The 23,081-nt window shown below is 40.6% G+C and overlaps 1 protein-coding gene across 1 annotated transcript in view; it reads left to right on the top strand.

The window, feature by feature from the left end:
* The window catches only part of TCEA1 (transcription elongation factor A1), a 58,397-nt gene that overhangs the window by 15,303 nt on the left and 20,013 nt on the right, over positions 1-23,081 (top strand). Inside the window, exons 3-6 of the mRNA XM_003255961.4 lie at positions 8,211-8,316; positions 14,528-14,615; positions 20,292-20,437; positions 21,524-21,580. Coding sequence (XP_003256009.1) covers positions 8,211-8,316; positions 14,528-14,615; positions 20,292-20,437; positions 21,524-21,580 — 397 coding nt within the window. The remainder of the gene's footprint in view (positions 1-8,210; positions 8,317-14,527; positions 14,616-20,291; positions 20,438-21,523; positions 21,581-23,081) is intronic.

Raw genomic sequence — 23,081 nt, 5'->3', positions numbered from 1 at the left:
CCCGAAGTGCTGGGATTACAGGCGTGAGTGTATTTTAATGTTCCATCAAGAATGAAATATAAAAATAAAACTTTGACAAAATTCAAAGTGTTAAAAAGGAAACAATATAGCCAATAACATGAATATCGTTATTTTCTGGTTGACCTTTTTTATTATCCACATGTGCTTTCTTTGATATTTCTATTATATTAATTCAGAATTTAGGGAAAGGTGGCGGGGGTGTGTGAACATGATTGAGAAAAAAAGTCACATTTATTTTCATTAATGGCTAACTGAAATTGAACATTTCTTTTAAGTTGTGAAAACACTAAACCACAGTTGTATTACCAGTATTTGTGACTAAAACTAAAATAATTCACAAATGTTTTAACTTCAGTTTACTTATATTGTAAAAGTATTGAAATTGCTCATTACTGTTGCTGTTATACCTTATGCTAGGTCTTACTTAATGTTTTAATAAGGAAGGGCTTGGCGCAGTGGCTCTTGCCTGTAATCCCAACACCTTGGGAGATCGAGGCTAGAGGATTGCTTGAGCCCAGCAGTTCAAGACCAGCCTGGGCAACATAGCAAGACTCTGTCTTGATAAAAAAGAAAAAAACACACACACACACACACACATACATTAGGGAGCATGTACATTACTATCTTACATTTAAAAATATTTTGTGATTTTATATAATTGGTTTGCTTTGTAATCCTATGTATTTTAATCCATTTTTAACGGATTCTGAGAAGGGGTCCATAAGCTTCACCAGACTGCCAGAAGGATCCATGGTGCAAAAAAAGAGTTAAGAACTCCTCCTCTAGACCAGCCAGGTGGCTCATGCCTGTAATTCCAGCACTTTGGAAGCTGGAGGTGGGTGGGTCACTTGAGCTCAGGAGTTTGAGACCAGCCGGCCAACATGGTGAAACCCCGTCTCTACTAAAAATACAAAAAAATTAGCTGGGTATGGTGGCATGTGCCTGTAATAATCCCAGCTACTCGGGAGGCTGAGGCAGGAGAATCGCTTGAACCCAGGAAGTGGAGGTTGCAGTGAGTCGAGATTGAGCCACTGCACTCCAGCCTGGGCAACAGAGCAAGGCTCTGTATCAAAAAAAAAAAAAAAGAAAAGAACTCCTCTGTCTCTAGACCCCAGAAAGAGAAAGGAAGTTAAGTCATGAAGTCCTACCTTCTGAGTTCAGGTTTCTGTCTAATGATCAGCAACTTCTCTTGCAAGTCAACTCTAAGAGTAAACTTTCCTTTGAGATAGTTCCTTACCAAGGCATAACTTTATCCCTACAGACCTGTGTGGGGAAAACAACACAGTAATCCCAATATTTACTTAACAGGCACCTATAGAGTTATAGAGAGTATGGAGGTTGGATAGGGTTAATATTTATGACCATCTCTAATTTTTTCCTGTGCTTCCTTCTTTGGAAAGCCTGTGTATTTATATAACAAACATTTGAGGTTTTTTTTTTCTTTGTGATGGAGTTTCACTCTTGTTGCCCAGGCTGGAGTGCAATGGCGCGATCTCGGCACACCGCAACTTCCACCTCCCGGGTTCAAGCGATTCTCCTGTCTCAGCCTCCTGAGTAGCTGGGATTACACGCGTGTGCCACCACACCCGGCTAAGAGTTTTTACTATGATTAAGAATTGTGCTGGGTTTGTAAAGATGAATAAGATAAGGCCTTTCCCTCCTCATTGAACTTAAATTCTAGTAGAGGAAAACTGACATATAAACAAAGATGTAGGTACCCAAAGAATAGTCCATACAGTGTTCATCTGGGGGAAAGAAGGAGGGTAGGAAGAAGCACAAAGAAGTTTACTTGTCAATCTGAGTACATAATCTGGGAGGTGCAGAATGCCGTTATGTAGGTGATAAAGCTGAAACCACGTCTCAAAAGATGACTAGGTTCTCTCTCAGCAGATAGACAGGGAAGATATTTCAGCAGAGAAAACAGTATGTGGAAGCAGTGTGGCATTTGGAAGTGAAAATAAAGGAGAGCTAGTTGCATACGGGGTTAAAGACATGGGAAGAGCTACTTGCATACAGGATTTTAAAGACATAGGTGGTATGGCACGCAGGGCTTCATATGTGATACCGAGAGCATTACTACTGAAAGGTGTTAGGCAGGGGAGTATGTGACCAGATTTGCACATTGGAGGAAATGGGAACCTGGAGCCTGAAAGACCTATTGACTAATGAAGTTATTCAGGTGAGGAGTGATGAGGGCTTAAACTAAGATAATAGCAATATAAATGGAGAGAAGGGGAATTTGTTAATGAAAGACAGCCTATAGGGATTGGTAGTTGTTTGGATGGAGGTGAAGGAGTGGAGGAATTTAGGATGACTGAGATTTTTGCCATGGCGACTGGGTAGGTGGTGCCATTTAGCAATATAAGAATATTCAAGAAAGGTGGTATGAAGGTGAGCTTGGGATGAGAAGAAAATAAAAATGGAGGGGTGAAGAGATAAAGGATAATTTGGATACACTGGATTTTGAGATGCCTATGAAACAAGTATATGCAGGTATCTGGTAGGTAGTTGAGTATGTCCTCTCTAGCAGTGCTGTCAAGTATGACTTTGCAGTGATGGAAATGTTTCTAATGTGAGTGTTGACTGATATGGTAGTGCTTAACTACATGAGGCTATTGAGCACTTGAAATATGACTAAGGAATGAAATTCTAAATTTCATTTAATTTTAACAAATTTTAAATAGCCATATATGTAAACAGCTCTAGAATATAAGAGACAGGACAGGTTTAGGAAATAGTTGGAAAGTAATAGCATAGAGGTGGGTTAGATCCCCTAGGAAAAAGGGAAAACAGAGTTGGGATATAACAGACTGATTAAATCAAATGAGATCTGAAGAGTCCATGGGAGTTTTCAATTAGAAGTGCAGGAAACTTTGAGCAGAGTGAGAGAGTAGAAGGTGGGTATGGGTCGAAGGTAGGGAAGTAAACAGGAAGACAAATATTTGGGCTAGTAATAGATTTGGCTAGTTTTGTGAGTTTTTATATATAGTAGATTAATTTATTCAATCATGATTAAGTGTCTGCTGTGTGCTAGGTATTCCACATGCTGAATATAGTGGCAGACAAGACAAGGTCCTTGCTGTCTTGGAACTTATTAAAAGGATAGTAAACGTAGCTGTATGTTTCTTTTTTTTTTAAAACAGTATTGTTGAGATATAATTCACATACCATACAATTCATTCATTTAAAGTGTATGATTCATTGTTTTTTTAGTATATTCTGGCACTATCACCACAATTAACTTTAGAACATTTTCATCACCCCAAAAAGTCATTCTCCGTTCCCCCCAACTGGTCTTCCTCCTTCTAACCTAGGCAACCACTAATCTTTCTGTCTCTATATATTTGTCTGTTCTGGAGTGTTCATATAAATGGAATCATACAGTATGTGACCTTTGATGTCTGGCTTCTGTCACTTAGCTTAATGTTTTCAGGATTCATCCATGTGGCAGTTTATGTCAGAATTTTCAGGCCTTTTTATGGCTGAATAATATTCAGTTGCATGGATATTTCACATGTTGTTTATCCATTTGTCAGTTGATGTGTTTAGACTTTCTTGGCTGTTATGTATCACACTGCTATGCGTGTTTATCTACAAGTTTGTGTGAGCATATGTTTTTGTTGTTCTTGTGTAGATACCTGGGAATGGTATTGCTGGTTTATGTGGTAACTGTGTGTTTAACATTTTGAGGACCTGCCAGACTCTTTTCTGCAGCCACGGTACCATTTTATATCCCTAGTAGCAGTAAACGAGGGGTCCAGTTTCTCTGCATCCTTGCAAACACTTGTTGCTGTTTGTCTTTGATTATAGCTATTGTAGTGGGTGTAGTGGTATTTCATTGTAGCTTTAATTTTTATTTCCATAATGTCTAAGGATGTTGAATATCTTTTCATGTGTTTGTCGGTTATTTTTATATCTTATTTGGAGAAATGTCTATCCAGAACCTTTGCCCATTTTTAAATTGGATTGTCTTTTTTTTAAATTGAGTTATAATAGTTCTTTATATATTCCAGATACAAGTACCTTATCAGACATAGAGTTTGCAAATATTGTCTCTTTTTCTGTGAATTATCTTTTTACTTCCTCAATGATGTTTGTTGAAGCACAAAAGTTTTAAATTTTGATATATTCTATTTTTTCTTTGATTGCTTGCGCCTTGGGTGTCATATCCAAGAAACCATTCCCTAATCCGAGGTCATGAAGCTTTACTCCTATTCATATTGAGTTAATTTTTATGTGTGGTGTAAGGAAGAGGTTCAGCTTTATTCTTTTACATGTGGATATCTAGTTGTTCCAGCACTATTTGTTGAAAAGAATATTCTTTTCTCCAATGAATTGTCTTGATATCCTTATCTAAAATCAGTTGATGAAAAATGTAGGAGCTTATTTCTGGAGTCTTAAATTTATCCCATTGATCTGCACATCCATCCTTTTGCCAGTACCATGCTGTCTTGGTTACTACAGGGAATTGTGAGTGCTCCAACTTTGTTCTTTTTCAAGATCGTTTTGACTGTTTTGGGTCCTTTGCATTTCTGTATGGACTTTAGGGTAAGCTTGTCAGTTTCTACACTAAAGGCAGATGGGATTCTGATAGGCATTGCATTTGAGTCAGTTCGACTTGATTAGTATTGCAGTCTTAACATTTAAGTTGGCCGGGTGCGGCGGCTCACGCCTGTAATCCCAGCACTTTGGGAGGCCGAGGCGGGCGGATCACGAGGTCAAGAGATCGAGACCACGGTGAAACCCCGTCTCTACTAAAAATACAAAAAATTAGCCGGGCGCAGTGGCGGGCGTCTGTAGTCCCAGCTACTCGGAGAGGCTGAGGCAGGAGAATGGCATGAACCCGGGAGGCGGAGCTTGCAGTGAGCTGAGATCGCGCCACTGCACTCCAGCCTGGGAGACAGAGCGAGACTCCGTCTCAAAAAAAAAAAAAAAAAACATTTAAGTCTTCCAGTCTATCAACATGAGATTTAAAAATTTTGTTTAGGTCATCTTTAATTTCTTTCAAAAATGTTTTATAGTAGCTGCGTGTTTCTTTTATGTTGTCTTTTATATATGTGTGTTTTAAATGTATGTTTTATGTATGTGTTTTATAGTAGCTGTACAGTAGCTATATGTTTTTTACCTTAAGATTTAGTGGCTACCTTCAGATCATCTTGGCAAAAACTCATGAGTGATCACAAAGGAGACTTTTCTTCTGGAGCACACCAAATCTGCTTGTTTCCTGTGATGTTAACAGTGTCTCTTGATCTCAGTACTCATTCCTTTCTGCTTTACCATCAGTGTGCAGCTGACCCTTAAGGCTGCTTAATGCACTCTCCACCTTTCCAAGGTAATGTCTTTCTGTATACCTGATGTTCTGTAGAAATCATGGGGAAAGGCACATATTTTATCTGCTAGAGTTTCACAATGTATAGTTTGTCCTGAAAGCTTTCATTAGTACTGCAGTCAAGAAAACAGTTATAATCCCACAATTCCTAAGGTCACTTGAGCACAGAATACTTTCGTATAACCTATCTATTACATCTTGTAAGTCTTAGCATTCCAATTTTAGGAAAAATCGCTAGGGAATTCTTAGAGGCAACTTCAGACTTGCTTATCCAAGTAAATAGCTTCATAATCTTTTCCTCTACTTTTTTTTTTTTTTCATTTTTTCCATGGTACCCCCAAAGGAAAAAAGAAAAACTTATTTCAAATCTTTGTTTTTCATTCTACCTCAGCAGCCTCATTTCTTTTTTTTTTCCTTCTTTCTTTTTTTGTTTTTTTTGGAGACGGAGTCTCGCTCTGTTACCCAGGCTGGAGTGCAGTGGTGCAATCTCGGCTCACTGCAACCTCTACCTCCCGGGTTCAAGCAATTCTCCTGCCTCAGCCTCCCAAGTAGCTGGGACTGCAGGCGCGTACCACCACGCGCAGCTAATTTTTTGTATTTTTTAAAGATGGGGTTTCACCGTGTTAGCCAGGATGGTCTTGATCTCCTGACCTCGTGATCCACTCACCTCGGCCTCCCAGAGTGCTGGGATTACAGGCGTGAGCCACTGTACCCGCCCTTTTTTTTTCTTTTTGGAGACAGAGTCTTGCTCTGTCGCCCAGGCTGGAAGCTGGAGCGCAGTGGTGTGATCTTGGCTCACTGCAACTTCTGCTTTCTGGGTTCAAGTGATTCTTCTGTCTCAGCCTCCCGAGTAGCTGGGACTACAGACGCTTGCCACCACGCCCAGCTAATTTGTTTTTTGTTTGTTTGTTTGTTTGTTTGTTTTTTAGTAGAGACGAAGTTTTACTATATTGGCCAGGCTGGTACTCCTGACCTTGTGAGCCGCCCGCCTCAGCCTCCCAAAGTACTGGGATTACAGGCGTGAGCCACCGTGCCCCTCATTTCTTTTTGTTTTGGCTTGACAGTCTCTTCCATAGATAAGCATGTTTATTACAAGATAACTATATTCTCAGTATAGGTTTTGTTTGAGGCTAAGCGGGATAGTCATTGACTTTTTAGTAATCAAAACATCCTCTGAAAATTAAAAAGCAATCACCCAGCAGTACACAATTCATCATCTCCTTATACCTTTGCTCTCCTGCAAGCCCTTAGTAAAGTGCCATTTTATTTTTTTGCACGTTTGTGTCAGTTCTAAGCTTCAGAACCACACTAATAAGTTATTTCCTCCACACATTCAAAAAGTAGAGTTTTTTCCCTAGTAAACTAGCCTTGTTAACCCCAAATTGTTTGGGGATTTAAAATTGTGGAGTCCCTTTATCTTTCTGCTGTTCAATCTTGTCTGCTTTGCTCAGCTTTCTAAGAGATATAGGACACTCTAGCCAACCACATATTCTAAATTCTTGAATAAAACTTAGATCCTGAATCTGTCTCTTTGTTGAGAGGATTGAATAATTTAGAAGGAAACCTCAAGTACCCGTATATTTTTCTACCATAAAGCTTACGATAGGGGTTCTCTTTTTTTTCACCACTAAGAATTCCTTTTGTTATTTTTTCTTCCATAGACCATATGTTTGAAAGATTGTCTGTTAACAACCTGAAATTACTAAGTAATTTACCATTTTTTATTTGTCATCCATATTTGGGTATCATAGCTTTTGTGTTCTTTGAGCACAATTTGAAACCATTGATGTGCTAGAAAGACCATGGACTTTGGCAGTGGACAGACCTGGATTAAAATCCCAGCTTTTGGCTGGGCCGGTGGCTCATGCTTGTAATCCCAGCACTTTGGGAGGCCAAGGTGGGTGGATCACCTGAGGTCTAGAGTTTGAGACCAGCCTGGCCAACATGGTGCAACCCGTCTCTACTAAAAATACACAAATTAGCCAGGCGAGGTGGCCTGTGCCTGTAATCCCAGCTACTCAGGAGGCTGAGGCAGGAGAATTGCTTGAACCAGGAGGTGGAGGTTGCAGTGAGCCAAGATCGTGCCCGACTGCACTCCAGCCTGGGTGACAGAGTGAGATTCTGTCTCAAAAAAAAAAAAAAAAAAAAAAATCCCAGCTTTGCTGGTTGGTAATGGTGTGATGCTGGGCACGTTATTTATTGGTACTTCCAATCTCTTCATCTTTAAAAATAGGGATAATCTCAACTTTGAAGGGTTGTTAGAAAGACTGATGAACGTGGATGCTGTAAGCATAATTCTAGGCACGTAATTATCACAGGTTAAATTTTACCTGTATTTTGTGAAGTGCATTTTAATGTCTCTGATTATATGCTGGTTCCTGGCAAAATAAAGCCTTTTAAACCTGGATAGGTGGTAGTTTTTGTTTGGATATCCTCATAATAATTTGCAGCTGGTGCTCTATGTAGTAATCCATGTAGAAGAATGTATAGAAACAAAGAAATGCACGTATTAGGCATGATTGCTTCAGCCTGACTTATATACAACATTTTATGTTTTATCCTCATTTATCTTCACTTCTCCCTTGTGGAAAGATTGATTTCATTTTTCTAGTTAACCAGACTTAATTACAGTAGTGAGTTTTATGCTTCTAGATCTTGATGATAAGAACATTAATGAGTCTAGTGTTTGATCTGAAGATGTATGTATCTTAATATAGTTTGCTATTATAAGGATCCAAAAATTGAAGTTTTAAAATTCTAAAACGGAAACAGGAATCTGGGAAAGAAAAGAATGTGGGTGAAATACTAATTTGTTTAAAATAAAATTGGTTTACATAATTTTTTTGTTATTGCCTTGCAGTCCACAAGAATTGGAATGTCAGTTAATGCTATTCGCAAGCAGAGTACAGATGAAGAAGTTACATCTTTAGCAAAGTCTCTCATCAAATCCTGGAAAAAATTATTAGGTATCATTGATCTTCCCTTACATACATTTATGATGTTGTGATTTATTCAAACAGTTAATGGTTACATTTTATGGTTAGTTAATGGTTACATGTTTTTCTTAGTGAATCTAGATACACTGAAAGCAGTGCCTCGTAATAAAGGCGAGGGGAGTTAATTTGATCTTTAGGGGTTTTTTTGCCTTTCAGGCAGTCAAATTTGGCTTTCTTAACTTTTGACACAACTGGACAAACTCGGTTTCAGTAAGAAGAATTTTCTCTTAAGGGAAAGGTTGTGGATACCTTTTGAAATGGTTTTTGAAATTTTTTGACTTACAGAAAACTTGCAAGGATGATGAAAAGAATGCCGTATCCTTTATCCATATCATCAGTTTTTAATATTTGCCATATTTGTTTTATCATATTCTCTCTTTTTCTTTCTCTTATTTGCACACACACAAATTATTTTTTTCTGAACCATTTCAAAGTGGGTTGAATATATCATGCTCTTTTATCCTTTAAATACCTGTGTGTATTTCCTTACTACAAGCTTATTTTTTAATGGAATCATAGTATAAGAAATTTAGGAAATTTAACATTGGTATAGTATTTTATGGTTTATGTTCAGGTTTGTCAGTTGTCCCAATAATGTTTTTTATAGTTCTTTTGTTTTTCCACCTCCAGGAAAAAATCCAGTTCAGGATCACAAAGCTAGTTTTCTTTTTTTTTTTTTTTTTTGAGACTGAGTCTCACTCTGTTGCCCAGGCTGGAGTGCAGTGGTGCAGTCTCGGCTCACTGCAAGCTCCGGCTCCTGGGTTCATGCCATTCTCCTGCCTCAGCCTCCCGAGTAGCTGGGACTACAGGCACCCGCCACCACACCCAACTAATTTTTTGTATTTTTAGTAGAGATGAGGTTTCACCATGTTAGCCAGGGTGGTCTCGATCACGTGACTTCGTGATCCGCCCACCTCAGCCTCCCAAAGTGCTGGGATTACAGGCGTGAGCCACCGTGCCTGGCCTCACATAGCTAGTTTTCTAATTTGAAATCATTCTTAAGCTTTTCTTTATCTTTTATGAAATTGACATTTTGAAGAATACAGGTACCCCTTCTCCTTTGTTTTTCCCCCAAGGCAGAAATGTTCCTTTCTCATTTGAAGACCAACCTGTTTACTTGGGTTCATGATTTTACTTTTTCTTTGTTTTTGGTCTGTGATCTTTCACTATCAATTATCGCCTGTGTAGGAAATGCACATAGGGTCCTAGCCCAACAAATATGAATTCCCTCCCCTTAAATTTTATTTTGGGGCTGTCAATTTTTTGTTGATATATTTCCTAAAAGTCAAATTTGGAAGGAAAGAAAATTAAACGCAATTTTGTCTTTCACATTAATTGCACAAACCCAATAAAAAAAATTACTGTTGTGGGCCATGCTTTAAAATTTTATGTATGTGTGTGTATATATCCTGTCCCTTCCCCCTCATTCCTGGTCCCCTGCCTCAAGTAGGGCTAAAAGAAACAAGGTCATTTCCTATAGAAGAAAGCATGTATGATATTTGGAGTTTAACTTTTTATTTTGACATAATAAGTGACTCACAGAAAATTACTACAAAAAAAAAGTGCAGAAAGGTCTCATGTACCCTTTATCCAGCTTCCTCCTATGGTCAATAGTACATAACTCTCATATACAGAATCTCAACCAGGAAATTGACACTGATACAATCTACAGACCTTATTCATATTTCATCAGTTTTTACTGGCGCTAGTGTTATGTGTGGGGGCATGTATGTGTGGGGGCCTGTATCCTTCTGAGCAGTTTTATCTTATATATACATTCATGTAACCATCATTAATGTGTATTTTAAAATACTTTCGTGCAAATCAGATTTTTATCAAATTCATAATGGGCTTAAAAAATAGAACTTGGATATGTTATACAATATGCAGAAAATGACCAGTTGTAATGAATGCAAAGTAGAATTGGATTGTGGTTTAAAAGTAAACTAGGAAATATATTCAAGGCAGAATTTCCTGCACTTTTAAGTTGTATCCTTGAAGCAGGTTTATAGCCCTATCCACCCCCTTCCCTGCCACTTTTTTTGTTTTGTGTTGAGATAGGGGTCTTGCTATTTTGCCTAGGCTAACCTCCAACTCCTGGGTTCAAGCAATCTTCCATATCAGACTCCTGAGTAGCTGGAACTGCAAGCATCCGCCTCTGCCCTCCTTTGTTATTTATTTATGGATTTGAGACAGAGTCTCACCATGTTGCCCAGGCTGGTCTTGGACTCTTGTGCTCAAGCCATCCAACCGGCCTTGGCCTCCCAAAGTGTTAGGTTTATAGGCGTGAGCCATCGCGCTTGGCCCCTCCTTTGTTTTTAACAGCATATTCCGTATTTGAGGTGTACCTGCTTTTTTCTCATGATTAGATCAGGTTGTACATCCGCAGTTGGAATACTGTTTAAGCATGTTATGTCCTTCTCAAGGTATCATATCCAGAGTGTTTGATGGTAATTTTGAGAATCCAGTCAAAGCTACACTGTATAGTGTATTGTTTTTCCTCTTGTAGCTAATAGCCATTCTGTGGGAGACACTTTTAAGATCCTGAAACTGTCTTACACCTTAACAAATCTTTTTCCTCCCTTCCCAATTTAGGATCCATTGATTTTTTGCTCAAACCAATCTTTGTAGTGGTAGTTGCAAAATTGTGATTTTTCTGACTCCTCTGCTTCAATACTTATAAAATCATTCTGTTAGAAGAAGAACCTTCTGGCCAGGTACGGTGGCTCACGCCTGTAATCTCAGCACTTTGGGAGGCTGAGGCGGGCAGACCACAAGGTCAGGAGATTGAGACCATCCTGGCTAACACGGTGAAACCCCGTCTCTACTAAAAAAATACAAAAAAATTAGTCAGGTGTGATGGTGAGCGCCTGTAGTCCCAGCTACTTGAGAGGCTGAGGCAGGAGAATGGCGTGAACCCGGGAGGCGGAGCTTGCACTGAGCCGAGATCGCGCCACTGCACCCCAGCCTGGGCAACAGAGTGAGAGTCCATCTCAAAAAAAAAAAAACCCACCTTCTTTTTGCCCTTTAACTATTTGTCTATTAGTGTAGACTCGCAGGTTCCTTTTCTGTACAATGGATTGTAATACATTACTATTCAAATTTAATTCGCATAAATTTTACCCCACTGTAATTTTACCTATGCTGTGTGTGTACTTAGTTTATATTACCTTTTTTAATGGAAATATTTTGTTTTCTATCATAACTATTATTTTTATTGGTTTCAGAATAATTTATTCAGTTGGCTATACCATATTTTAGTTGATCACTTGCCTGTTGTTAGATTTGTTGTTGTTTTTAACTTTATGGCGGTTGTAACTAATGTCTTGATGGACATCTTTCTGCCTAAAGCTTTTTCTTTACATTGTTAGCTAGATTTCTACATTTACTACTACTGCTACTAGGTAGCACGTTGTTGAATACTTAAGATATGCCAAGCATTGACCTGTATTAATGCATTTAATCCTCACAACAATCCAGTTTGGTAGGTGCTATTATAATCTCCCACTTTATGATGAGGAATCTGAGGCACTGAGCGGTTAAATACCTTGCACACAGTTGAATCGGTGGTGAATAGCCAAGCTGGGACTTGATTGCAGACAGCTGGAGTCCAGAGCTGGAGCACTTCCTTCCCTGCTAGCTGGGGTGTGTTGCCCACAACACTGTATCAGATAGTAGGGATGCTTCTGAGGCTGTTCGTGCCTCTTACTGCTCTACTTTCCAAAAGGATTGTACTAAATCACTGTGCCAGAGCAGTGTGTGAGATAGTTCTGCTGTCCCTTTGGCAGCATTGGATCCTTGCTGGATCATATTTCATTGTTATATCAGTTTTCCCTTTTAAATGCTTTCTACCCTATTACTTTTGGACCATTTCTTAGTCCTTGCCATGTGTCATTATTAATCTTTGTTTTCAGTGTTACAGTACTATAGCATCTTTGGGATTTGAGCCTTCAAGGTAATTATTGAGAATAACAAGGAGCGGTAAAATTATGTGAAAACTAAAGTGTATGTGCATGTTTTATCAGAGGGCTTGAATTGTGTTTTAGGTTTGACACACTTCAACTTTACAAGATGAGTTCTACAGTTGTGATTTCAACCATTCTCTTATCAGTGATTCTCATCCAGATAACTATATATTAGAGTTGTCTAAGGAACTTTAAAAAATAATGATGCTTGCGCCTCACTGCCACAGATTTGGATTGAATGGATCTGGTTTGGAGCTTGGCATGAGGATATGTTTAAAAGCTCCCTAGGTGATTCTGCTATCCAGTTGGATATAGTTTCTTCTATATTCTATACAGAGAGATGTGAAGAATTGAAAGAATTCTTTATGTAGCCTTTATTGCTTATGTAGGGAGCAAAATGTACTTAACTGGTGTACTTTGTACACCAGTTTGTACAGTTTGTACAGTAGACCCGAATGTTTTCTGAACTTAGCTTCAAGGCTATGTGTTTTGTTTTTGTTTTGTGTTTTTGAGACAGGGTATCACTCTGTCATCCAGGCTAGAGTGCAGTGGTGCAGTTATAGCTCATTGCAGCCTCAAGTTCCTGGGCTGAGGCATTCCTCCTGCCTGGGCTTCCTGAGTGGCTGGGACTACAGGCATACACCGATTTTTTTTTTTTTTTTTGAGACAGAGTCTCACTCTGTCACCCAGGCTGGAGTGCAGTCGCACAATCTCGGCTCACTGCAACCTCCTCCTCCCAGGTTCAAATGATTCTCCTGCCTCAGCCTCAGCCTCAGCTGGGATTGCAGATGTGCGCCACCATGCCCAGGTAATTTTTGTATTTTTAGTAGAGACAGGGTTTCACCATATTGGCTAGGCTGGTCTTGAACTCCTGACCTCAAGTGATCCACCCTTCTCAGCCTCCCAAAGTGTTGGGTTTACAGGTCTGAGCCACCACATTCGGCCCCAGGCAGGCACCAGTTTTAAAATTTAAGACTGTGTTGATTGATTTAAAAGTGAATGTTTCTTTGGGCTGTTGAAATATTGCACTGACTCAACCTATTTTTATGTACCTTATTTCATAATATCTCACTGCTTACCTCTTTTTTTTTTTTTTTTTGAGACAGAGTCTCGCTCTGTCGCCCAGGCTGGAGTGCAGTGGCATGATCTCGGCTCACTGCAACCTCCGCCTCCTAGGTTCAAGCTATTCTTCTGCCTCAGCCTCCTGAGTAGCTGGGACTACAGGCGCGTATCACCACGCCCAGCTAATTTTTTGTATTTTTTTTAGTAGAGGCGGGGTTTTACCATGTTAACCAGGATGATCTTGATCTCCTGACCTTGTGATCTGCCCGCCGTGGCCTCCCAAGGTGCTGGGATTACAGGCATGAGCCACTGTGCCCAGCCACCTCTTTAAGTCTTAAAGCTTGTGCACTCTGTATTACTTTATAGATCATTTAAGATAGAGAAGGTGCTGGGTAGGTCTTACTCATCCTGACGTATTTTCTATTAAAGTGTTTTTTATTTACCATCCCAGGAATATTTATTTATATTTTGGATACCACCTTAAATTTTCTAACTTTATGGAAATTTATTAAAAACAACATTGCTGTATATGCTTTAATTTTTATTTTATTTGACTTTATTTTGAGACAAGGTCTGGCTCTATTGCCCAGGCTGGCATGCAGTGGCGTGATCTTGGCTCACTGCAGCCTCCACCTGCTGGGCAAAAGCCATCCTCCCACTTCAGCCTTCCAAGTAGCTGGGACTACAGGTGTGCACCACCATGCCCGGCTAATTTTTGTATTTTTTGTAGAGACAGAGTTTCATCATGTTGCCCAGGCTGGTCTCAGACTCATGAGCTCAAGTGATCCACAGGCTCCCAATGTACTGGAATTACAGGCGTGAACCACTGCACCGGCCTGTGCTTTCATTTTTAAAGTAACAGTGCAGATATTTCCATATTCTTCCCATCTCTTTGTTCCATATACTGTCCTCCCTTTAGGTTCCCATGGCATGTGAATTTGTAGTTCCCACCAAATGAGGGAATTTATTTGCGAGTGTTGACTGAACTTGCATTGTGAAAAATAGTACATGTGCTAATAGCTTATGCAAACTTCATCTACTTGTAGGAGACTTAGGATTTTAGTTCATGTTGTGCAAATAGCCTGTTAACATGCAGTATTTTAGTTTTTAGTTTTTACAAATGCTAGCAACTTAAGAGATTTCATAATTTTCAGATGGGCCATCAACTGAGAAAGACCTTGACGAAAAGAAAAAAGAACCTGCAATTACATCGCAGAATAGCCCTGAGGCAAGAGAAGAAAGGTACTTCACAGTATAGACATTTATTTATATTGAAAGTCATAGTTTTACTTCCTGCATCAATTCCCCTGTCTAATGTTCCCCTATCTACACTCCTTTTTTTGTTTTCTAATCAAATGGAAGTAGTAAATGTATGTAGTCATGTATTCTAATTTTTTTTTTTTTTCAGATTTCTTGAACATTTGAGAGGTAGAAGACATTGAATAAATAAGTTATTTATATTGTACTCAACAAGTTTAATTGAATGGGATTGCTGGGGTAGGCACTGATAGAATTGATAATGGAGGTAGTGATTAGGGATTTAAATGGTTACTTCCTCTATTTACCACATTTTTTTTTTTTTAGATTTATTTTGGCCCTTGATCTCATTCTCCTTTGCATGCTTTTTTTCTTCCTTTCGAATTTAGCAATTTGTGGCCAGGCACGGTGGCTCACTTTGGGAAGCTGAGGTGGGAGGATCACTTGAGGTTAGGAGTTCGAGACCAGCCTGGCCAACACGGTGGAACCCTTTCTCTACCAAAAGAAAAAAGCCAGGTGTGGCGACATGTGTCTATAGTCCCAGCTACTTGGGAGGCTGGGGTGGGAGAATTGCTGGAACCCGGGAGGCAGAGGTTGCAGTGAGCCAAGATCATGCCACTGCACTCCAGCCTGAGCAATAGAGTGAGACCTTATCTTAAAAAAAATCTATATATATATAGCAATTTGTTATAAGAACTTAAAATGTGAAGTTCATTAACAAAGAGTTCAGATTGTCCCTCACCTCCTATGAGGCCTTTGCATGTGTTCTTTCCTGTTACATCTCATAACTATGCAGTATTGAACATGTTGCTTACTCATAATTGGTTAAATAGAAATCGTTCCTCTGTTCTTGGGAAGCTGGTAGGTTAATAGTCAACATTGATTTAAAACAATGGTTCTTGAAAGTGTGGTCCCTGGAGGAGGAGAGAACCTGACAGCTTGTTAGAAATACAGATTCTCAGGCTTCGTCCTGTAACTACTGAATCAGGAATTCTGGTGGGGAGGGGCCCAGATACCTGTTTTGAGACAGAGTCTTGCTCTGCCGCCCACTCTGGAGTGCAGTGGTGCAATCTCGGCTCACTGCAACCTCCATCTCCGAGGTTCAAAGCAATTCTCTTGCCTCAGCTTCCCAAGTAGCTGGGATTACAGGCGCCCACCACACCTGGCTAATTTTTGTGTCTTTAGTAGAGATGGGGTTTTGCCATGTTGGCCAGGCTGGTCTTGAACTCCTGATTTCAGGTAATCCGCCCTCCCCAGTGTCCCAAAGTGCTGGGATTACAGGCGTGAGCCACTGTGCCTGGGCTTTTTTATTTTTTATTTTTGAGACAGTGTCTTGCTCTGTCACCCAGGCTGGAATGCAGTGGCGCAATCTCAACTCACTGCAACCTCCGCCTTCCAAATTCAAATGGTTCTGCCTCAGCCTCCTGAGTAGCTGGGATTATGGGTGCATGCCACCACACCTGGCTAATTTTTATATTTTTAATAGAGACGAGGTTTCACCATGTTGGCCAGACTGGTCTCGAACTCTCAACCACAGGTGATCCACCTGCCTCAGCCTCCCAAAGTGCTGGGATTATAGGCGTAAGCCACTGCACCCAGCCCGTGTTGAGGTATTTAGGACATTAAGGCTACTACCGATTTTAACTTTGTTTCTCAATATTTTCCCAAAATTGATCATGCACTCTTCACGTTAATGTTAATGTCTCGTACACTATTTTTTGTATTTGTATTAACTATATTAAATATATATTAAACATATTAACTATATTAAAAGAGGTAAGTCAAAGGTGGGCCTAAACAGCAGTTGTTAATAAAGTTTATGCAATTTTTTCTAATGTATATCCGTTTAGTTTTCTTAAATCTGGAATAGTTCCTCAGTCTCTTGTTGTCTTTGTTTTTATTATTTTATTTTTATTATTATTATTTTTTGAGACAGAGTTTCGCTCTTGCTGCCCAGGCTGGAGTCCAATGGCGCAATCTCAGCTCACTGCAACCTCTGCCTCCTGGGTTCAAGGGATTCTCCTGCCTCAGCCTCCCAAGTAGCTGGGATTACAGGCATGTGCCACCACGCCTGGCTAATTTTGTATTTTTAGTAGAGACGGGGTTTCTCCATGTTGGTCAGGCTGGTCTTGAACTCCTGACCTCAGGTGATCCGCCCGCCTTGGCCTCCCAAAGTGCTAGGATTACAGGCCTGAGCCACCACGCCCAGCCTTGTTTTTTTTTTTTTGAGACGGAGTCTGGCTCTGTTGCCCAGGCTGGATTGCAGTGGCTCAATCTTGGCTCACTGCAACCTCTGCCCCGCAGGTTCAAGCGATTCTCCTGTCTCAGCCTCCCGAGTAGCTGGGATTAGAGGTGCATGTCACCACACCCAGGTAATTTTTGTACTTTTAGTAAAGATGGGGTTTCATCATGTTGGCCGGGCTGGTCTGGAACTCCTGACCTCAAGTGATCCACCCACCTTGGCCTCTCAAAGTACTGGGATTACTGGCATGAGCCACTGTGCCCAGCCTCTCCTTGTCATAATTTTATCAGTTTTACGTGCTTGACGTGTAGGTATAGAGCCTGTCTGCAAAAGGAAATTACTGTGTGTGAAGTCTGATAAAGTAACTGATCGGTATCTATCTACACACCCTCCCCGCACCCCCACACACAGAAATACAAGAGGATTGAGAAACGAATTCAAGGAGTCATGTAAAGAAAGATAGAAGGTTAAATTTAAGTTGCTTGTAGCTAAGCAGGATTTTATATTTTGGGTGCAAGAATTTAAGGAGAGGCCGGGCGCGGTGGCTCATGCTTGTAATCCCAGCACTTTGGGAGGCCGAGGCGGGCGGATCACGAGGTCAGGATCGAAACCGCGGTGAAACCTTGTCTCTACTAAAAAATATAAAAAAATTAGCCGGGCGTGGTGGCAGGCGCCTGTAGTCCCAGCTACTCGGAGAGGCTGAGGCAGGAGAATGGTGTGAACCCGGGAGGCGGAGCTTGCAGTGAGCCGAGATTGCACCACTGCACTCCAGCCTGGGCGACAGAGCGAGACTCCGTCTCAAGGAAAAAAAAAAAAAGAATTTAAGGAGAAAGTAATGTGTTTAAATGCTTAGAAAGGAAGGATCAGAATGTAGGAAGTGGGACCAGCAGTAGTGAAACTAGTGAGGAAAAGTTTCCCTCAGTCCATATGGGCAGTTTCCCTTGGTTCCTGTGTAGCATTTGGCTACAGACACAGAAGCAAAAGCATTTAATCAAAGTGTTTAAGAAGTGGGTTTTTGGCTGGGTGTGGTGGCTCACACCTGAAATGTCAGCACTTTTGGGAGGCCCAGGTAGGGGGATCACTTGAGCCCAGGAGTTTGAGACCAGCCTGAGCAACATAGGGAGGCCCTGTCTCTACAAGTAATAGAAAACATTAGACAGGTGTGATGGCACATGCCTGTGGTCCCAGCTACTTGGGAGGCTGAGGCAGGAGAACCGCCTGAGCTTGGGTGTCATGACTACAGTAAGCAATGGTTGTTTCACTGCACTCCAGTCTGGGTGACAGAGTGAGACTCTGTCTCAAAAAAAAAAAAGAAAAGAAAAGAAATGAGTTTTGGGGCCTGGCACGGTGGCTCATGCACTTTAGGAGGCCGAGGCGGAATTATCACTTGAGGTCAGGAGTTCGAGACCAGCCTGGACAACATAGACCCTTTCTCTACCAAAAAAAAAGGTTTATTTGTTTGTTGGATTATTTTTTTTTGGAGACAGAGTCTTGCTGTTTTACCCAGGATGGAGTGCAGTGGCGTAGTCAAGGCTTTCTGCAGCCTCAACCTTTCAGTCTCAAGCGAGCCCCCCACTTCAGCCCCCAAGTAGCTAGGACCACAGGTGCATACCACCATGTTTGGCAAAATTTTAAAACTCTTTTTGTAGACCCTGGGTCTCACTATTTTGTCCGGGCTGTTCTTGAACTCCTGGGATTATAGGCATGAGCCAGCTTGCCCGGCCAAAAAATATTTTTAAAATTAACTGGGCATGGTGCCATGCACCTGTAGTCCTAGTTAATCAGGAAGCTGAGGCAGGAGGATTGCTTGAGCCCAGGAGTTCAAAGCTGCATGAGCTGTGATGGCACCACTGCACAACTCTTGCTGTGTTCACCATTGTGAAAAGTCTTGCTCAGTTGCTCAGGCTGGAGTCTTTAAAAAAAAAATAAATGGGTTTTTAAACATTGGTTTGCTCATTTGTTTATCACTGACAGGCATTATGCTACATAATGAAAATACAAAGAAAAGTAAATCCTAGTTTTTGCTCTTGAGAAACTCAAGTCTGATAGAGAAAAAAATGTATGAAAAGTCATCATATACAAACCTGTGTGAATCAATATTTTGGGAATACAGGGGGAAATCAGTGAAGGCTTCAAAAAGGAACTGACTAAATTTAGACGGTACTAATGACCGTCTTACCCACAGGCACCTGTTTGTGAAGTTCAACCGTGGTTATGTTTTGGAGAGAAGGCAAGGCAGTATGTTCTTGCAGCATTGCAGCAAGCCACATCTATGGATGGTGGATGATTTAATCAGTCTTTGAAAAGAGTTATGGCAGCTGTCTTCAATGCGATAAAGCTTAATTGTAATCATGAAGATTATTTTGGAAAGAACCCATTTTAGTGATAATCCAACATAAGAAGCTACTCAGAAGCAATTGAAAGGATTAGGTTGACCGGAAAATTATAAAACTGCCTCAATGTTCATATTGAGGTGATGTTTCTGGGGAGAAACGCACCATTTTATAGCCTCATGACTCATCAGTACACATGGTATTTGTCTCACTGGGGACCTCACTGTCTAAGTGGAACAAGGTTTCCCTTTTTCTTTTTGTTCTTTTTTTTTTTTTGAGTTGGAATCTCGCTATGTCACCTAGGCTGGAATGCAGTGGTGCAGTCTTGGCTCACTGAAACCTCTGCCTCCTGGGTTCAAGTGATTCTCCTGCCTCAGCCTCCCAAGTACCTGGGATTACAAGCGTGTGCCACCATGCCCAGCTAATTTTTGTATTTTTAGTAGAGACGGGGTTTCACCATTTTGCCTAGTCTGGATTCGAACTCTACTGGCCTCAAGTGATCTGCCTCTCTTGGCCTCCCAAAGTGCTGGGATTACAGGTGTGAGCCACCATGCCCGGCGAAACAGGGTTTTTCAAGCATTCTCTCTCTCTGTCTCTAGTTTTGGTTGAAAGCTGTCATTCTCTGGTGTGAACCTGGGAGGTGGAGCTTGCAGTGAGCCGAGATCGCACCACTGCCCTCCAGCCTGGGTGACAGAGCAAGACTCCGTCTCAAAAAAGAAAGCTGTCATTCTCTGGTCCCATCCCTTCATCCCTCTCCTTATACCAAGATCATTGCTTTTCATTTATTGTACTGAGCTATAATGGGTATTTTCTCTATTAAAAATATTGCTTAATATTTAAAATGAGAATCAAACATAAAATGTTTGGTTTAAAAAAAAGGCATACTTGTCTCTTTACTAAATTGTAAAATTTTTAACTTCTTTTTAATCTGTATGCAGGCAATTTTTTTTCCCCTCACATAAAGGTCACTGAGATACTGTGTCATTTATTTAGGCCCCAAATTTTGTTTTTACAGCATGATAGTAATATTGTTACTTTGAGAGGATTGTTCTTGATTTCTTTTTGGGGTGTTTGTGCGTATTTCAGTACTTCCAGTGGCAATGTAAGCAACAGAAAGGATGAGACAAATGCTCGAGATACTTATGTTTCATCCTTTCCTCGGGCACCAAGCACTTCTGATTCTGTGCGGTTGAAGTGTAGGGAGATGCTTGCTGCAGCTCTTCGAACAGGGGGTAAGTCCAGTGCATGTTATTTCTCAGCCCTTTGGTCACCACCACCAACCACTGCCATCTCCAACTCCATGTTGCTATTTGATGAGTGTCACCCTGTGGATAGCCCACCCACTGCTGCTTAGCTCGGGGAGAAGTTGTTGCTGATACGGGTCTGTTAAGGGGGAGAGGAGGAGGAATACTGGGGCATTTGCTTATTACTATGTAATTGTAAGAAATAGATTCCCTCTAATACATGGATGTTTTCCCTGATTTCATAGTAATGTACAGTTTTTTCTCACAAATCTTTTGTTTCCCCCCAATTTAATCTGCAAACTATATACCCTGATCTTATATTGAGAGTTAACAATACTGAATTGTTAAATAGTATGACATATAGTATGAACGTTTTCCATTTTCTAGTTAGAAAAAGGAGGGGTGAGTCTTGATTTATATATGGGAGCTTAATTTAGTTTGAAAGTATCCAGTCTTAACATGTAACATTTTGTCTTTAAAGTTTTATATACAGGAATATTTATTAATTTATACGAATTCATCCTTTTTCTTTTCTCTCATTCTGCACCATGGCTAGTTTGACCTGTTTTTCTCCTTACTCTGCCCTTTCTACTTTGATGTCCTTACTGTCTATTTTTTCTTCCTGGTTTATTTCCTTCTATCCTCTTGAATATTTGTATAGGAGTCTTCTGAGTGTGTCTGTATATGTGACTGGCAGATTAAATGAATGATTTATTTGCATTGAAGCCTGAGTCACAGGAGACTAGACAGTTCTTTCTGTAACTTTCTCTCCTCTCTGCTGGAGCAGCCAGAATTTATGGAGTTACGAAAGATGAATTGCCTGCTAGATCAGTTACTTTCTGTGCCTGAGGGATCAGGAGTCATCAGTGCAGGAGCACTGTGGGTATCAGATGAAGCCCAGAAAAGGAGTCTAGCAGGCAGCGAATTGACCAGATTCTAACGAACTAAACTGAACGGCTTCTTTATGTCAGGCAAATGGGGTTTAAGAAATAGGAATGCAGTTTAATTACCTGGTATTAGAATTTTCTTTTAATCTGTTACAATAATTTGACAATTCTTTATGCCTGTTTTTAGATGACTACATTGCAATTGGAGCTGATGAGGAAGAATTAGGATCTCAAATTGAAGAAGATATCCTTTGTGTGTATATTCATAATTGTTTTTTTTAATAAGTAATATTTATTGAACATATACAAATGCCAGGCACGGTTTTACATGCAGTAGTCCTTCCAATGAATTAGGTGCTCTCATCCCATTTTACAGAGAGAAAACAGAAGCAGAAGAGGATCGGTCATTGTTCTAGATCACATAGCCTGACACTGACAAGGCTGGGATTCCAATGTAGGGAATTTGGCTCCAAGCCCATGACCTTGACCACCACGCTAGACTTTTTCCTTCATGTTGAAGCTGAATGAACTAGAAACAGTGAAGTTTAGAAGGACCTGGCTCTTTGGAAACTGAAACATATAAATCCCTGGTAAAATTGCTTCAGATAGCAGGAGAGTGAAAATATGATTGAGAACAAGAAAGGCAAACCGGTAACATAATTAGAAGAGATTACAAAATACACGAGAACATTGGGTGTATCTCATTGGCAACTGGAAAACTTAAAGAATTTCGCTTTCCTAGCAAAACACCAGTGTCCAAGATTGACTTTATGTACTTGGCAGGACAGGCTATGTTATATTGTGGTAACAACCTTGAAATTTCAGTGGCTTAACACCACAGAGGTTTCTTTCACAGATTAAACTGGACAAATAGGAATTTATTTGTCCTATATGTCCATCACAGGCTAGCTGAGGACTCTGGGCTTTGGGTCATTGTCCTCTAGGACCAGGCAGGTGGAGTGGCCATTGTGAGTGGTAATGTGGCAGAAGGTAAAATGGATAAATTGCATACTGGCTTTCAAAACTACTGCCGAGGAGTGACATCTATTACTTCTGCTACCAGCCAGAAAGGTCACTTGGTGTCACACAACTTCAAGGGGTCATAATTGTTTTAAGTAATCTGCTAGCTTAATTTTTCCTGTTGGTATAGAAGTCAAAGTCTTATTCTTCACTTTTATCTTGATTGTATTGGTTTCTTGGAAAGGAGAAGGACGTCTATGTCATTTTATTTGTCTTGTTTTTCCTGTTATTGAAAAGGAAAGTAGCCAGGCGCGGTGGCTCAAGCCTGTAATCCCAGCACTTTGGGAGGCCGAGGCGGGCGGATCACGAGGTCAGGAGATCGAGACCATCCTGGCTAACACGGTGAAACCCCGTCTCTACTAAAAATACAAAAAATTAGCCGGGCGTGTTGGCGGGCGCCTGTAGTCCCAGCTACTCGGGAGGCTGAGGCAGGAGAATGGCGTGAACCTTGGAGGCGGAGCTTGCAGTGAGCGGAGATCGCGCCACTGCACTCCAGCATGGGCGACAGAGAAAGACTCCGTCTCAAAAAAAAAAAAAAAAAAATGTACAGTATCGATGGCATTTTTCTGCCTTGTAGATTGAGACTGTAGTGTCTGAATTTAAGTTGTGCAAAAGGGCATGGAAAGCACACACATGTAAATATGAAGACTTCTCAGTTAGGGGGACCTCAGAGCACACAGTCACCTGAGCTCATTATCCCAGAGGAAGCGTGTTCATGCTAAGCA

Source organism: Nomascus leucogenys, chromosome 16 (genome assembly GCF_006542625.1).
Source record: "Nomascus leucogenys isolate Asia chromosome 16, Asia_NLE_v1, whole genome shotgun sequence".
Taxonomy (NCBI): Eukaryota; Metazoa; Chordata; class Mammalia; order Primates; family Hylobatidae; genus Nomascus; species Nomascus leucogenys.
Note: the sequence above shows the minus strand (reverse complement) of the source record. Positions and strands in the feature narration are given on the sequence as shown.